The 17,962-nt window shown below is 37.5% G+C and overlaps 2 protein-coding genes across 2 annotated transcripts; one reads left to right on the forward strand and one right to left on the reverse strand.

Moving 5' to 3' along the window:
* The first annotated feature begins 1,331 nt into the window (after window positions 1-1,331).
* On the forward strand, window positions 1,332-8,198 carry LOC307030528 (growth hormone-regulated TBC protein 1-A-like). Its single transcript, XM_079667021.1, has 8 exons — window positions 1,332-1,496; window positions 2,493-2,638; window positions 3,200-3,358; window positions 4,354-4,478; window positions 4,895-4,991; window positions 6,238-6,410; window positions 6,501-6,686; window positions 7,666-8,198. Exons 1-8 carry the CDS (start codon window positions 1,441-1,443, stop codon window positions 7,765-7,767), a joined length of 1,044 nt encoding a protein of 347 aa, XP_079523147.1. The 5' UTR covers window positions 1,332-1,440; the 3' UTR covers window positions 7,768-8,198.
* Window positions 8,199-9,129: 931 nt separating this feature from the next.
* On the reverse strand, window positions 9,130-16,502 carry lamp1b (lysosomal associated membrane protein 1b). The gene is made up of 6 exons (XM_079662509.1): window positions 16,104-16,502; window positions 14,785-14,960; window positions 14,574-14,702; window positions 14,364-14,430; window positions 12,277-12,444; window positions 9,130-11,005 (listed from the first exon to the last, which is right to left on the reverse strand). The coding sequence occupies exons 1-6, from the start codon at window positions 16,162-16,164 to the stop codon at window positions 10,866-10,868; spliced, it is 741 nt and encodes a 246-aa protein (XP_079518635.1). The 5' UTR covers window positions 16,165-16,502; the 3' UTR covers window positions 9,130-10,865.
* Between the last annotated feature and the right edge of the window lie 1,460 nt (window positions 16,503-17,962).

The following is a 17,962-nucleotide window of genomic DNA, read 5'->3' on the forward strand; positions in this document are numbered from 1 at the left end:
TCCCTAGTTTGCTTTTTTTATTTCTCCATCATTGCTGTCAAATAAATGCAGAAATACAATAAAAATCATGGTTCTGTAAAACTAATGTAACAGAAAAGAAAGAATAGCTACCATTTAGGGAATAGTTCACATTATGGAAGTCTTACAGGAAAGTGGTCAGTAGCAGAAGGACTGGATTTGTCCCCTATCACTTTCATAGGAAGGGCATTGGAAAAGGATATTTTGAGCAGGAGGAATTACAACAAGCTAAACCTGTTCCAGTGTACATAACAGCGCATTATTATTTGCTGTAAAGACACACTGATGTGGCGGTATCCTTTAAGGGAAAGCGCACTTCCTCTACCATACCTGGGAATGTGCTGGATTAACCCCAATTGAATGAGATTATTTTTTCTATAATCTGTTTTAAAGGGGTCATATAAAACCAGCATTATTGTATTTCTGGCCACTTGGGGGCAGTGAAAACATTGATATCAAAATATCCTTTAGTGAGGCACTAAAAATAAATGTAAATTAGTAAAGTAAAAGGGGTTTAGTCTTCCTTTTGAAAGTTATATTCCTTGCAGTGCATTTTAGATATACAATTTAGATCATAGGAAGCTGCCATGTACATAATAAACAGTTAAGAGAATGTGTACTTTTTTGAAAGACATTTAAATATCTTTCAATTTGCCTTGAACGGGGGAAATTTGGACTCTGTTTTTAAAAAATAAAAAAAGTAGCATTTTAAACGTTTAAAAATCCTGGCTATGAATCAATGTTTACCATCTACAGGAAGTACACACCTCTGTAATGATACATCGTTGAATGTACATGAGAACATACTAGCAAACATCATTCTCTTCCTCTAATTGTTTTTGTATGCATATAGCTCGATGCTTCCTTTATATATACAGTCTATGGATGCTTCCTTTAAACAGTCTGTGGATGCTACCTTACAATCTGGATGCTACCTTTAAACAATCTATGGATGCTACCTTACAGTCTGGATGCTACCTTTAAACAATGGATGCTACCTTTAAACAGTCTATGGATTCTACCTTACAGTCTGGATGCTACCTTTAAACAGTCTATGGATTCTACCTTACAGTCTGGATGCTACCTTTAAACAGTCTATGGATGCTACATTTAAACAGTCTATGGAGGCTACCTTTATTGGATACTACCTTTAAACAGTCTATGGATGCTACCTTTATATATAAAGTCTATAGATGCTACCTTTAAACAGTCTATGGATGCTACCTGTGGAAGTTACCTGCGTGTTCCTTCCACAAGCCCCGCCCCTCGGTTTCAACAGTAAGGTGAGTAATTTGAAACTGCGACCGCTTTGTTATTTACCTTCACAGCAGACAACTCTATTTCAAGAAACAGACATGGAATAAACAGGATTTGTATAACCTCGCAGGCGGACTACTTTATACCCGCAGCACATGACACACAATGGAGCTGAAAGGAAATGCTTCTCAGGCTCTTTCGGGTGATAATGACAGTGAAAGGTGAGCTTTGTTTCGATGTGTTCACTGACTGCTGCTTCTCTTTTAGTTACGGTTAAAACATGTTTATTCTTGACTAACAGTAACATCAGGTAATTTCCTCATCATATAATTGTATTTACATCAGTGGTGGAATGTAATTAAGTACATTACTCAAGTACTGTACTCAGGTAAAACAAGATGTGTTAGTACTTACATATAGTATTTTACAATTATGCTACCTTGTACTTTTACCTTACTACACTTTGTAGGCACTTCTTAGTCCACTATGATTTTATAAAGTCAGTTACAAGCCAGGTTACACAAAAAGACTTGTCATAACAAATATAAATATATTATAAACACTGTATTTTTATATATAATTATAGGTTAAGCTACCCAAGAGTATATAAAGTAATTAAAAACAATTCAATTATTGATTATATATGATTTAAGACTTGGCCGTACTACATGAGTACCTTTACTTTTCGTAGAAAGTATAATTTGATACTATTACTTTTGTACTTTTACCTAAATACGATTTTGAATGCAGAACTTTTACTTACTAGCTTATTATTATACTTATTATCTTTATTGTAACAAACTATTTTTAAACTGTATTGCAATCTTTACCTGAGCAAATGATCTGAGGGCTTCTTCCACCTCTCGTTGCCACTTTGTTTTACTTGAACATTTACAACAACAGTTATTAAAACTACCGTGATCAGTAAAATATCATTTCAAAAAGCTGAACTTTCTGAGGTTACTTTTCAAACTTCAATGTTGCTCTTGCTACTATAAACCCAGTATACAGTAATTTAAAACGGACTAATCATCAGGCTTGGGTATTTGATCTCCTCTGCTGAAACCCAACCCTGGGGAGGCTGTTGTAGCTTCTGTCCTCAGGGAATAGGAGCGACAAAGAAGGGCGGGGAGGAAAGTGACACCAGCTGTCAGTGGTGCTTTGTGTATAGTACTATATATTTGTAAATGCTGGACTCTGTGGATTTGCCCCTTCAGGATTGACCCTTATGGCTTTGAGAGACGTCAGGATTTTGAACCCTACAAGGAGATGATGACAGAATATGTAGCGGTGCTCAACAGAAGGTCAATGAGATGGGACAAACTGCTTCAGGAGAAACCACATGTGGAGAAAAACCTGACAGGTACAACAACAACAACAACAACAACAACAACAACAACAACAACAACAACAACAACAACAACAACATATCACCAGTGGAGGAATGTAACAACAGAGACATTAACTAAAGCTCTATTATTCTATTTGACACAGTTGTACTTCACTTCATTTCCATTTTAGGCTACTTTATACTTCTACTCCACTACATATCAGAGGCAGGATTTGTACTTTTTTTTACTCTCATAGCCACTTTTAAGAATCAGAAAATCTGAAATATTGTATTCATCCCCCATGAGGACATGTAAGTGTGACATATACAGCTGTGAAAAGCACCCTGCTGCAAACTGGGTACATCCTTTGATACTTTAGGCTCATAATACTTTTGTACTTCTATCTAAATAACATTTTAAACTCAAGACTTTTACTTGTAATGGTGCAATTAAGAAATAGTACCTATGCTTCTACACAAGTAAAGGATTGAAGTACTACTTCTCTATTAGCACACCAATGTTGTGCTTTCAGTGCTTTTTGTGGTTATGTAATTGCAATTATAAATATATATATATAAATGTTTTCTTTGAAGTGAAGCGCTACGTGCGCAAAGGTGTGCCTAATGAGCACCGTGCCAGGATCTGGATGGCGGCCAGCGGCGCTCAGGAGCGACTGGAAAGAAACCCGGGTTACTACCAGGCTCTGCTGAGCATGGAGCACGACACCAAGCTGAAGGAAACCATCCACACAGGTGCAAACAAACAAACGTTACACAGAGGACATTTTGACAGGGGTGGACAGAGAGTACATTTACTCAAGTACTGTACTTTTTTGAGGTTCTTTACTTGAGTCATTTCATTTTCTGCTACTTCATACTTTAACTATAATATACTTCAAAGGAAACTAAGGAACATCTTACTCCCCTTCATGTATTTAATAACTTTCTGAAGTTAGAAAATCATATTCAGATCAATAATGCAAAAAAATATTTATAATATTAATTGATCTCGTATTATTATTACAGGATTAAGATTAAACTTTATTTATCCCTTGGTGAAATACACACATTCTGCACTAAAATGTAAAAAGGATATAAACTCGTACTTTTCCAGCTACAAAATTAGAGTGATGAACACATTAATGCATCAATAACTCTTATTTTGATAACATAAAATATTGTTCTTATTTCGGTCGTTGTTCAAATGTAAAAAAAATTGTTTTTGTTTATGCTTTGTACTTTTATTTAAGATTTTGAATGCGTGACTTTTACTTGTAACAAAAATATGACTACACTTTCCTTCTTACTAAGACACTTGAATAGAATAGGGGAAATGAATAATGTAATTAACAACAGAGCTTTGTCTATGAAGTGTCAAAATGTCCTCTGTGATAAAAGCCGGATCCAGCCTCCCCATCCCCCTACAATTATTCCCCCTTAAAAAAAACTCCACACGCCTGAACTTGTATCAACACAGGCTCATTTCATCATCAATTCATCATCAATCATACGTGATACTCCTGTAACCACCTACATGTATGTATGTTTGAGACTGAGCTGTTTTTGTTTTTTGTTACGTTTTGTCTTTTGGTTTGCTTTGCTTTGTAATTATGTATTTGTCATGTATGTGCTACTTCATTATTGTGTTGTAAAAACTGGAGAAAATAAATAAATATTTTGTTAAAAAAAAAAAAAAAAAAACACAGGTACATTTCATATTAAAATTCTTGTCTTGTTATTTTTGTCAGACATGCACAGGACCTTTCCTGACAACGTCCTCTTCCAGAGCAAAGCAGAACCGAGCCTGCAGAGCGCTCTGTTCAACGTGCTGCTGGCGTACGGACACCACAATAAGGAAGTGGGCTACTGTCAGGTGAGGAAAGCTCATACCTCTCATTGTTTACCTAAAGAACAGTTAGTTCCTTATTCATTTAAATACAAACAACCCACATGTCCCTTTCTTTGCACCATGTACTAATTCCTCTTCCTGTACAACAAACTTTATTGCTTAAATTAAAATACTAATTTACATTTTGATGTATACAGTATCACAGACATTTTCTTTTTTTAAATCAATGGGTTTGCTTAATGTAAACAGTTGTGTAGTTATCTATTTTCCCCAGAAATGCAACCATAACAAGTTAACAATGTATTGGTGTAAAAGCTCTTTGATTTAGCGAGTTGGAAAGATGTTGTTGCTGAGGATGTGTCTTGTCCTGCCAGGTATTAGGGTGCATGTGTCTGTAAATCACTGTTATAAAATCATCGCTCTCTCTCTGTTCGTGTCAGGGCATGAACTTCATTGCAGGCTACCTCATGATCATCACCAAAAATGAAGAGAACTCCTTCTGGCTCATGGATGCATTGTTGGCTAGAATGCTCCCAGGTAATTTTTATTTATTCATTTATTTAACAGGGACAGTGCACATTAATGAACATTTCTGTAAATGTGCCAGAGTTAGCCAAGAGGCTATTTTTCATCTGTAGTCCCTGGACAGATTTTAAAAGTCAACCTAAAACACATTTCATTTTTAACAAGTAAATACAATACATTTAAAACATGCAACAGATATTACTGGGATACTTAAATAAAACAATTTAAAATACAGAACATTAAAACAAAACAAATAAAACAAAACAAAAGAACATATTAAAACACAGGCAGTGGGTTGTGGAGCAGAAGATTGGGTCAGTGTTAGCAGAGCTGATTCCTCACTAACCATATTTTGAGTTTTGATTTAAATAAAGTGAACATGGTCTGGTCTCTGATTGGAGATGGGATTGAGGTAGAGTTTATTTGTATTCTTTATGTTCACAAACATGAAAGGTCATGCAAACACCGACAAGTGTTTAAAAAAGAGTACGAGTTGCCCAGCCACCGCAGCTACAACACAAGTGACAGGACAGTTTTTGGAGATGTCAATAAAAAGGCAGAGAAGAGGTCTAATCAGACTCCAAAGTGACACAGGGCCTTTAATCCGTCTCACTTTATTGGTAAACCATTACATTAACTGAATGTCTACAAATAAAAAATGGAAGAAAAGTTCAAATAAAGCATTACAAAAAAGTTGTTGATATTAAAACTCTTTCAAATCAGTAATACTGTCATATAGTGTTCAAGTTAAAGCTATGGGCCAGCATTAGCCTACTGAATGAATACACACTTCAAGGCAGATCTGAGAGCAGTTTAGCATGATAATTTACCTGCAACGAAGCTCTGCATATGTTCCTGTTTATAAAGGGAAGACAGACCAAAGTGTATATTTTCTAGATCAGTGATAACATTTAAATGCATTTGCCTCTGCTGTTCAGTGTTATATCATGACCCACTTGAAGCAATGTTGGGTCATTGATGTCAGACTTTTTAAGAGAATTAAGGCTGACTATAATGTGTTAATAGAATTATCTACAAAATGCAAATTAATAGTAATAGCTTGTTCGTTATGACTCATTGTAATAAAAAAGGCTAAATAGTAATGGACCTAGGTTGGAGCCTTGTGGAGCTCCACATTGAAAATTCATTCTGGACTACTACAGCCATCTAAAACATTTCAATTTGATATCAGATTTATAAAGTAGAGATATGAGCAAAACAAAATAAAAGTAACTCCTATACTTTGTGGATATTGTAGATTTCTACAGTCCGGCCATGATGGGTCTGAAGACCGACCAGGAGGTTCTCGGGGAGCTGGTGAAGGCTAAATCTCCTGCAGTCGGACAGTTAATGGACCAGTATCCCGGCATTTGGACGCTGGTGGTGTCTCGCTGGTTCATCTGCCTCTACATCGACGTACTCCCAATTGAGGTGAGGAAAAGTTGGGGTTTAATAGTATAGACAAATAAGAAATTCAAGCAATGTCGAAGCACTAATTTGTCTTGTTCATTGTTCGTACAGACAGTTCTGCGGGTCTGGGATTGTCTTTTCTACGAGGGCTCAAAGGTTCTTTTCCGTGTTGCTCTGACTCTCATCATTCACCACCAGCCGGAGATCCTGCGCGCTCGTTCACTAACGGATGTGTGCGAGTGCTTCAAACAAATCACCTGCGGAGCTTTCACTCTGGACTGCCACACCTTCATGCAGGTGCGATGAGAAAGGACATTATCATTGGCTGTTGTTACATGGGATAAGAGATGTTGGAGCATTAGCTCTCCTCCACTGGCAAACTTTAGCAAAAAGGTCCACCTGCTTTAATCCCTTTTTTACATAAGGGATTATTCTGGTGAATACTTTGACAATGGATCTAATTATAATTTGGTCTAGAATACTGTATGTACGCAAATAGTGAAACATTCAGACGAAAGTAAACTGAGCCTATTTCACAATGTCTTGTTTTATCCAGGTAACATCTCTAAATACAAATATTATCTAATTTCTACTATATAAAAAAAAAATGTAAAACTAGGAATTCACATTCAAGAGGCTAAAATCAACATATTTCTGGATTTTTTTCTTAAAAGAAAAATAATTTAAAATGATCAATGTTGTTGCAGTAACTGTTTCAGATCCTAAGTGCTTTGCATAATGGTTGGTTCATTTTAATTCAACAGTAGAGAGGGAGGTGTGTGGCGCAGTGGGTTGTGCGTATGTGTTCAGATCAGGGGGTCACAGGTTCAAATCCCACTGCAGTCAGCATGTCGTTGTGTCCCTGGGTAAGACACTGCACCCCAAAATTTCTCCTGTGGGGATTGCCCACAGTATTGAGTATGTAAGTCACTTTGGATAAATGTAATGTAGAATGTACTAAAACGCTGAATTAGCCTGGCCTCCCTGAGAAGTCAGGTTGCACTGAGGAGAAGACATTTACCAAAAGTATTATGATCAGAAAAGGAGGTGTCATGTAAAATATTCTCAGATTATGACAAATTGAAGCCACCCCTGGGATCTGAGTTTATCCAGAGCCTGGTAATTATAGATGAGGTGTTTACATGAGGCTTATTCTGACTGAGTTTTTAAGGTGGGGAAAATTACAGACTTTTTGTAAACACTGCTTAGTGTATACTCCTGTAAAGGAATAATTAGAATCAATTGCGTGACATTATCTCAAATTCTCTTTCTACAGAAGATATTTACCGAACCTGGGACCCTGTCGATGGGAACTGTCGATAAACTCAGAGAGAAATGCCGACAGCGAATACTGGAGGAGGAATCCGGACGCCGGTAACATTTTGGCTCCACCCTTTCTCACTGGATTAATAAAAGCCTTTAATTCAGTGTAAGTAGACAACACTTTAATATCAGGAAGAATTAACTATTTCCAAATGAATTACTCATGGATTTTTTCCTTCTGTTATACGTTTCTATATTACTCTCTAAAGGTAATTTGCTCATGGTCTCACATTTCTGCTGCTATAAATACTTCAAGATCACCTGATGCTAATGTGTTTAAATTGGCCATTGTTTTTATTACTTGCACTATTGTATTGTAACTTAATAATAGTAGGGAGTGGTTTTATTATTGTGGAGGATAATATCTGAGAATAATAATGTATATAATGATGTGTCTAATGGAAAAGAGTTGTTGATGTCTCTTGCACTGAAACACTATTGAAACTGTACTTTCTGAAGTAAAATGAGATATATTCATTTACAGAACTGTGTGTTTTACTCTATGCTAGAAACCTAACACTAGCTGACCTAAAGAAATGCCCGTGCCAAACAAAGATAAAGAAAAAAGCTTCTTGTAAACCTGGGGCCTGCGGGTTGTTTTAACAGTTACATAATGTTGTCTCGCACCTTTAGACAACTTTCCTCCTCCCTGCATCTACAGAGACAAATTTATGAGCTCAGATGTGATAAAAAATGAACGCTGCTAAAACACTACAGTTCAGAGTCCTGCAGGTTTTTATTTCAGCTGTCTAGTTAGAAGAGGATTTACACCACGAGGACATAGAACCTGAATGACTGAAAAATCTAATTACATTTTACTGAAGCTATACAAAAACTGGTTTAACAATAACAAAAAAAAGGCACATTTATTATTGACAGTTATATAAATAAGTCTATGGTAGAAGGAATTTAAAATAATGCATTTCTAGAATACAATTTCCAATTAATCTAGACCAAAATAACGTAGGATTAGGGCCATATGATAATTTTTTTTGTGAGGATTTGAAAAAAACGTTGTTTTTTTTGTTCTGAGAAAAAAAAAATCAGAATTCTGACTTTAATCTCAGAATTCTGACTTTTTCCTCAGATCAAAAAAACATAAAAAATGTTGGGAGAAAAAAGTCAGAATTCTGACTTTTTCCTCAGAACAAAAAAACAAAAAATGTTGGGAGAAAAAAGTCAGAATTCTGACTTTAGAATCAGAATTTTGACTTTTTTCTTAGAATTCTGACTTTAATCTCAGAATTCTGACTTTTTCCTATGAACAAAAAAACATAAAAAATGTTGGGAGAAAAAAAAGTCAGAATCTTTTTTGTTCTTTTTTCTCAGAACAAAAAAAAAATCCTCCCAAAAAATATAATAATGTGACCCTAATCCTCTTCCGTACTGAAGCGTATAGTAAAGACAAAACAAAAAGTCTCGTTCATTCAGTTTTATTGACCTCTTCTTTAGAAAACAAACAGTTCAAACAAATCCATTAAAACCTTATTAAATAACTACATGAATATTTAGATGAGGGAGAAAAAAACATGGAAAAAATAATATCTTTACTTTCTCCTACAACATCAAACAATGCATTTCTATGGTAGTAAGGGTACATGAAGGCTTAGTGAGACACAGGGTCTCGACATGGCAGCACACGGTGTCAGTGAGTGAGTCCCTCTGTGGTATTGGCTTTACTTTCATCCTATCTATGTCACTGCGGGGAAGGCACTGATAAACACTGACCGGAGCATTTTGGCCTCTTGAATCATTACATGGGGCCGTTTGTTTGTCAGAACATTAGTGCAACTTCTTTCACTTCAGAAGCAAAAACCCAAGTGGAAAAGAAAACAAACAAAACCACCCAGTGGAGTGTAACACGTTGAAATGTTTACACTCAACAGATGTTTACATCCACATAAACTTCACTTTCTAACAGCAAACCCCAAGCGTGGCTACAATGACCTCAAAGAATAGTTTGACATTTTTAGTTACATGATAAGATAGAGGAAGATGATAACCACTCATTTCTGAACTGATTGAATTAGTTTAGTATAAAGACAGGAAACGGGAGGATTAGTTAGCACTGCTTGTCAAAAGTTAAGAAATCTGCCCACCATCACCTCTAAAGCTCACTAAGCACAATATATCTAAGATTACGTGAATCGCAAAAACATGACATTGTGGATAAATGGGAGGGTTAGGTGCTACAGAATATTTCATTGTTTACACTTTGCACAGATTAATCAACAGAGTAAATAGGCAAGTTTTAGAAGTGCTGGTAGGCTTTTGGATTTACTTTGACAGAGCCAGGCGAGCCATTTCCCGCTGTTGCAAGTCTTTATGCTAAGCTAGGCTAACCAGCTGCTCGTATTAGCTTTACATTTACTGTGCAAGTGGTATCAATCTCATTTTCCCCCCAAAAAATGTTGAATTATTCTTTCAAATGGTACCGACTACTTTACAAAAAGTTCACAACTGCATTTTCAGTCTCCATACAAAATGTGCCGAGTACCGTTAAGAGGAAAATAACTAATCCCAGTAAATAAAATAAAATTCAAGCTACGAAGGGGACTTCTTGCATATCCGTTTTAGAATCGGGTTACGGTGTGTTACATAAAATCTGCAAACTTGCGCTAAATGTAGAGTTACAATAAAAAAAATGTCAGATCATTTCAGTCTGAAGTGGACTGCCAGAAATATTCCCTTTTATATTAACAAACTTCATTTATGGCAAGACCACTAAAAATGGTCGCCCTATAGCCGATAAGAAAAAGCTAAAGTAGCCATTTCCTCAAAATCACACAATCCCTCAAAATTCCTTTCAGAGAAATCATAAATAGTACATATTGAGAACACTAACCTCTGATCAACATCCGCCCTCTCCCTAAGAGTACTAGTTTTCCTTCACTTCCTTAAAATCTCCTGACAAAGCCCCTTTCCTTTTTTTCCAAATGAGCGGGTCAGTTCGGAAGGAGCAAATCAACCTGCACTAAGTGATGATGACTAGCGTTACTGATGAAGGCTAAGAACAGCACACACAGGCAGGGAGGGTGAAGGGTGGAGGGGGAGAGGGGGGGCACAGGGTGGAGTGTTTAGTCTCATAAAACAGTGGTTAATCTAAGGGGGGGGGGGGGGGGGGGGGCACGCTCTGCCCTGAGTCATGTGATCTCAGATGGTCTGGTAGCCGGCGTGGCTCCTCTTCCGGCCGATCAGGTACGCCAGCAGCACGATGAGGACGAGACCCGCGAGAGCCGCTCCGACGATGATGGGGATCAACATGTCGTCTTCATCCAACTGGCACTCCTCAGCTGGGGGGGGGGGGGGAACGCCAGAGAGGACAGATTAGAGCAAAACCCGGGAAATCATCCAGTTTGAAGCTTCTTAAAGCACAAGTGGTTAGTGAATTTACATATATACAAATGCAACGTTTAAAAGTAACGTATTTTTTTAAATCGTATAGCTGAAAACTTATTATTGCAATGTCTGTTTTTTTCCAATATGGTGAATCGCTAATTTGTACATTTGAAGGACTGAAATGAGAAAGTGCAAACAAATATTTGTTGTCACTTTAACTCATAATCATGATCTCAATATTCAGGGTTCATACACTTTTTCACCAATGATTCTCAATGACTTTTCCAGGACCTTTACCTCATTTTCCATGACCAAAAAAAAAAAAAAATGACTCTTTCTCAGCGTTACCACTGAAAATGGTTTATTTGAACATGGAACAGGAAATTAAGTTCTGCATATGAAACATGCTGTGCCTATCTAAAACATACTTAGCTTTTACACGCTAAAGCAACTCAAATCTCTCACCAGCAAAATACCTAGACAGTTAAATGTAAACATTTGACATTTATGTTAATGTTGTTAATTATTTTGTATTGTGATGCTTTGGCAACATTGTTTAAATTTAACTTTCATGCCAATAAAGCCCCTTTGAATTGAATTGAATTAAATGCCATTTTACGTTTCATTACGATACGATACAGTATTTATTATCATTATAGTATTACTATTTCGGCGATTAGATAAAATATAAATTATATTTGATGCAACTTTGGTTACATTTCCATGACTTTGGGAAAATATTGTTTTCCATAACTTTTCCAGGGCCTGGAATTAGCATTTTGAATTTCCATGACTTTCCCAGGTTTTTAATGACCGTAAGAAACCTGAATATTGATCAAATAATTGTGATCATAATTTTTGTCTTAATCGCACAGATACAGATAAAGATACAATACATGTATTGTTTCATATTGTTTGTATGACTAGATTCCAGAGATCGCTGCGTATGTTTTTGCCGTTTGTGATCCAAACATTTACAAGAGCTTTGTCACAAAAGTTCACATTATACAAAAGAAAAAGATGGATGTTATCATATCAAAAATCTATCCAACAAAAAGGTCAGCTCTAATCCATATGTGTTGGTGAAGTGAATTCAATAATATTAATAAATCCTTTCATTTAAATTGCGAATTTTGTTTGTGGATGTTTAATCTTAGGTGTGATAGAGTTATAGAATATAGCGACAGACATGCAAAGCTACATTTGAGAGCATCTGTAGTTGTACCTGCTCCGAACTGATCTCCTGAGACGCCGAAGGGCTGCACCTGCAGCTGGAAGGTGTTGATGGACAGATCCGGGGACACGGTCAGAGTCTGCTGCTCACGACACATGTAGGAGAACCCCAGGGTGCCGCGCAGGAAGTCCAGACTGCTGTTATCAGCCGAGACGGGCTCTATGGGACCAAACAGAGCAGAGTGATTAGAGGAAGATGTGTTCAGTAAAACTAAAAGAATACAGAGGTGACACAAAACGAGGAAAACCACTAGTGTTTTTCTGGAACAAGCTTTGTCCACTTGGCCTTTTGCCTCGCTATATATGTGTTTTTCAGGACCATTTTGTATAATCTTGGATGTGTGTTTACAATCAGACATCTGGTCGCTGGGTTTTTAATTAAGAGATGTTGGACTCCAAGAACACTGCCACACATTAGTAGTGGGTTATCAGTGATTATTGCAAGGGATATGTTTGTATTTGTGTCGTGGATATTTTAAACTCATCAATACTGTAAAGATGTACAATGAGAGTAATCAATAATAAACTGGTGAAAGCAGGCAGCGTTGTCTTTTAAGTTCTTTATTTGAAGCCTCGAAGGTACATGTCTCAGAGTATATATTAGTCTGCAGGAGTGCGTACAGGGTATAATGTGTGTTTTATAGAGGACTGATGCTGTGCAGGAGGTAATAAAGTTAAAGACTTTGACAGAAAACTGTTATCTTACAATCCTCCCATAGGGAGGGCCGCATTCTTCAGGTACGACCTTGGCGGGATGCTCCCTTGTGTTACAACAGGTCGAGTTGCTCCAATACAATTTCTAAGCATAATATAATCATTTGGCTTTACCATATAAAGTAACATAAGAAATTGCCACTACATTCGTCAATAACCTCAAGGCCCTGACACGCCAAACTGACACCAAAGAACACGTCCCCACGGACCCGATTGTTGTGTCGCCTCACGTCTGCTGCGTCTTGGCCAAACAGTCGCACTGGAACACAGCGCAAAGACTTCAGCCGACGGCCAAGTAGCACGTACGCACTGCGTATGCGTGAGTGGCAATAACTGTCCTTACCAGCAGGCGGCGGTAGTGTGTATTCTCAACTCAAAAGAGGCAACCGGAAGACAGACTGCGTGATATATACAAACAACAAATAGCGTGCGTTCCATTTTCACTCTCGTCCGTCACAGACTGTTTCACATAACGACTTATAATCGAACACATGTTTAGTGCGGTACTGGAAAATGAAAAATAATAGCCGTCTGTGTGTGCGCCTTCTTCACTTCCGTTTCGCTTCTCATGCACTGATTCGCTAGGCTGAACAGCCAATCAGAGTGATTTCTTTTGCCGACAGCCTCCCGATTCAAACATGTTGAATCGGCGACAGGACGCTCATCGACGGCCAGACGAAATCGGCTCGGTGAGTCAGGACCTTTAAGGAAACTCAACTGATTGTGCCTATGACGAAATGTTTCACTACCTTGCATAGAGCATTAAAAGGTGGCTGCTTTGTTCAAGACATAACAATCTTGTTTGATCAAATAAAAAAAAAATGCATAATCGCTTCTAGGCTAAGTGAAAAAAAGTAAGACAACGATGTTACAGACAGAATAAAGAACGGCGGCAGGAGACCAAAGATGAGCCGAGGAGTTACAGATCAACTCGCTTTACAGTTACCAGGCGACAGCTGAAGTTCAAACAGGAAGGAAATGTTAATGGCCTCTGTGAATGATTTATTGTCTTATTTAACAAGTTCATTTTGGACATTAGTAGAATTGGTACAATGCTAGAAATTATCCTAACTCGAAGTCTACACATTTGAATTTATAATTGCGTCTTCATTCATTTGCTCAGTCGACTGATATCCATTTACAGGGCACTCCTGTGTCTTCTTTTCATCTAATTTACATTATTTTAACACCAAATCACGGCCTGTTATTGAGTGACAAGGCAGAGTAGGTTTCTGTTTGGATTTATTTTCCAAGGTCCTAAGAGTAATCACGTAAAGGAAAGAACAATCTCCAAAAACTGACCACAGGATTGGTTTGACATTATGTGATAAAAGGTGAAATACTGCAAGGTTTAAGTGCACTCACCTTTCATGTCTGGCCAGGCTGCAGACAGAGACACGTTACTCAGGTGGTACTTATTGGACGTAGTATTCTGGAGAGAAAAGCAACAGCAAAAAAAAAATCAGCTACACCGCAGTGAAGTGAGTTTACCTCAGGCTCCAGCTGCCATCTAGTGGCTGTTTCATGAAATACAAGAGATGTTATACAGCAGGTTGTGGGGCAGGAGTGACCCACCAGGGAGAAGAAGAAGGTGAGGTTGGTCTTCTCTGAATCGGTTGAGAGTCGCAGGGAGGCGGTGTCTGCGTCACATGATCCAGAGGACTTTGTCACATTCGGCTGGAGGTTCACAATATTCCGCACAGTCTGTAAAAAAAAACATTTAGCATTTGGAACCAGTTAATGTGGCTGAATGCAGAGAGCTGTTTGGGGGTTTATATTTAGGCACCTTATTCTGGGACACAGAGTTGAAGGTGATGTTGAGCTGGAGACCCATGGAGGCCAGTAAACAGGCCGTCCCGTTGCTGCTGCTCACCACATAGATACCTTTCTCAGGTCTCATGGGCTCCTTGTACGGGGCAGCCGTCGTCTGAGCAGCAGCATAACCCTGGAGCAGGACGCCAGCTGCAAGAAGGTTTCAGTTCAATTTACGATTTTCAGAGGTGCAATGTGTTCAATGCTAGATACATAATTAAAACGAGACTTTATGAGAACCCTTTAGGTATTAGATATCAAAGCCCACGCAAGTACAAATGTCTATCTTGCACGTATATTTGGTAGCTCAAATTTTAAGAATTATACCAGCAGTAAGTGATTTGTGCATTTAACCAAAGAAAACACTTGGATGAGAACACAACACCCTTTTAAAAGCGATTGTTGATGTTATATAGTGTGACATACAGAGGTGTAAGAACATCTTTTACACAAGTAAAAGTAGCATTGTTAACATATAAAGTATTGTATTCAAAATTGTACTCAAGTAAAAAGTACAAAAGTATTGGCATTAAAGTATACTTCAAGTACAAGTTCTAATTTCCCAGTATGGCCCATTTCAGATCTAAAAATATTACATTTTTGTATTGTATAATTCTTTTTAATGCATTGATGTCAATGTTAACTTGGTAAAGGTGGGGGTTATTTAAATAACTTGCTATACTGCTGGGTACCTTAAAAACACATTATGATTTATTTGTTGATTTATATTCTGTATTATAAATCCATACCTGCAAAGTAGCGAGTTACTTAATGTAATGAAGTGAACGTTTGAAGTAGCATATGTGAAAATACACAAAATGGTACTTCGTTACTTTACACTATTGCTGACAGATACGCTCCCATAGTTTGAACTCAGTTTAGGTTCATCCGCAGACTGAGCTGAGACTGACGCCTTTACTTGCGCCAAAACAACAGAGAGAGACGTGAACGCATCATTAAACAGTCGATCATGTAACGTTAGTATAAACCGTATATAACATTTATACAATTCTGCAACCAAAATCAAAGTTAACTGACATATGTAGGCCTGACAAATCAGCTGCTTGTTTGATATTTGATTGATCCGGTTTTATTACATTTTAAACCCTTATAAAACACAGAAAACGTTGCTTTTCACCATCTAGTTGAGGAGAGTTTATATATTGACCTTGGCTAAACGTCAGCTAACATTATGGAACAGGAATGTGACGTCATCAAACAATAACCGTTACTGTTTTGCTCGCCCGGTTAACGTAGTAAACGATGATAGAAAATAAATGGGCCAATACTCACCTAAAATCAGCTGTAACGTTACTCCCAGCCACCATGACTGAACAGCACCGATCTGAGTCATGCTTCTCTCTTCGGTAACACTCCAGTTGCTTCTCAGGGACACAAACAACAAGACGCGGCTAACTGGCTAGCTTAGCAAGATGTTGTGCTAGCTAAGCTAACGTTAGCGTAACAACAACAGCAAAGGGTGAAATAATACTCAAGCGCACTGGATTTACTAAGATGATAAAGCTCTAGTTCTGGTAACAAAAACCCTGACGTTTCTGGCACCACGTTTAAACTTTGTATGGTGTATATTTGCTAGCTGAGAGGTTAATTTAGCTCGCCTTTTAACACTTTATCACCGCAGCTTCAGCCCAAACTGACATCAGTGTCATGTGACGGGCTTTAAAAAAACCAGAAAGTCACGTGATGCACAGCAGCCACATGTTAAGAGTTAAAGGATTAGTCACGCCTTTTAAAGTCTCAATACGACAATGTCATGCATTATGAGTGGTGGAAAGTGTATTTGCTGAGCCGAAGTACGTTTTCGAGGTACTATTCTGTATTTTGTAAAAATGATTGTTTGTTAATTATGTCACTTTTTATTGTTTTAATTCATGCCCCTTATATTTTACTATTCCCTTTTTTATCTTTGTGTAGTGATCAATAAAACATATATTTCTATGTAAACATTTATGTAAATCCCACATATTTGATTTATTTAACCTTATTTATGTATTTTGTACTATGCTGTATTATATTAAATGTATGATTTACACATTTTGTTCTACTAAATGCATTTTTGGAGGATACCTGTTACAAAAATGGATGGACAGTTGCATTTACTAAAGTAGATGCTGTATTTAAGTACGATTTTAAGTTACCTTATGCCACTACACTCACTGAACTAAAACAAATAAGAGACTAATATTGTTATTTGAATCACATTAATTTGTTTTGTATTTTCACCCTACTTTGCAGATAACGGCTACATAAAAACTGCAAGGTTTGTCCGATAAATATAAATGTGATTGCAATCATCATTGTTTATCTAGCTGTTGTGAGCTGGTCAGTTTTGTTTTGTATTGTTAACTTCACTGTGTCCCTCAATCAAACCCACTAGATGTATCTATCTGGCCAACTCACAGGCTCCAGAAGCTTGAATGTGGGCGTCTAATTAAAGGCCCCGGAGGTCAGACCCCAGTCTAAAGTCCCTGGACATTTCACACACCAGTGTCAAAATAAAGTCTCCTCTCTGTGCAACCTGAACCGACCTCACTTGTCTGCCTGATAGCTCAATCATTTCCTAACAGATCAGTGTGATTATGCCAGTTGAGACAGACGCGACCCTTTGAAAGAGGCAGAGGCAGAGGCAACCTCTTCCTTTACACAGACAAACACTAACATTTAAGTACCATATGGGGTCAACTTATCCGTGGACCCTTTGAACACACAGTCCCTTAAACAGACTGTAGCCGGCTCCAATCAATCTTTCTGCAGTTTGCCAATGTTATTGTGTTAACCAACAGCCACATGTTTTACTTTATGATCTGTACAATCTGATTTCTACTCTCTGCTTGATAAGGTGTGGTTTACAGGCCAGTGACAAATGCTGAACTTTTAGAAGTTGTTCATCCCTTGAAGTAAATTAGAGAACTGTAGCAATATGTCTCTTAAGGTCCAGAGGATAAAGGAACCCAATTCACCTAAAGTCAAAATACATATTCTTTTGCATAACATTGTTTTCTATTTTATAAACTAGTACAGCTTTAATTTCACAATGTATAATACTAACCATTTAGTGTAGAAAAGTGCACCCAGCTGCCTTACCGTCAAAATGGCCGCAAAGATTAAAAAAAAAACAGAGGGCTTAATTT

This window comes from Notothenia rossii (genome assembly GCF_949606895.1).
Source record: "Notothenia rossii genome assembly, chromosome: 2".
In the NCBI taxonomy this organism is placed as follows: Eukaryota; Metazoa; Chordata; class Actinopteri; order Perciformes; family Nototheniidae; genus Notothenia; species Notothenia rossii.

Coding starts and splice junctions, on each gene's coding strand:
- lamp1b (XM_079662509.1), bottom strand. CDS start 16,164: ATGACTCAGATCGGTGCTGTTCAGTCATGGTGGCTGGGAGTAACGTTA. Junction 14,703..14,784: donor ACTCTGTGTCCCAGAATAAG/GTGCCTAAATAT, acceptor TTTTTTTTACAG/ACTGTGCGGAATATTGTGAA. Junction 12,445..14,363: donor AGCCTGGCCAGACATGAAAG/GTGAGTGCACTT, acceptor TTGGTCCCATAG/AGCCCGTCTCGGCTGATAAC.
- LOC307030528 (XM_079667021.1), top strand. CDS start 1,441: ATGGAGCTGAAAGGAAATGCTTCTCAGGCTCTTTCGGGTGATAATGAC. Junction 2,639..3,199: donor TGTGGAGAAAAACCTGACAG/GTACAACAACAA, acceptor TTTTCTTTGAAG/TGAAGCGCTACGTGCGCAAA. Junction 6,411..6,500: donor TCGACGTACTCCCAATTGAG/GTGAGGAAAAGT, acceptor TTGTTCGTACAG/ACAGTTCTGCGGGTCTGGGA.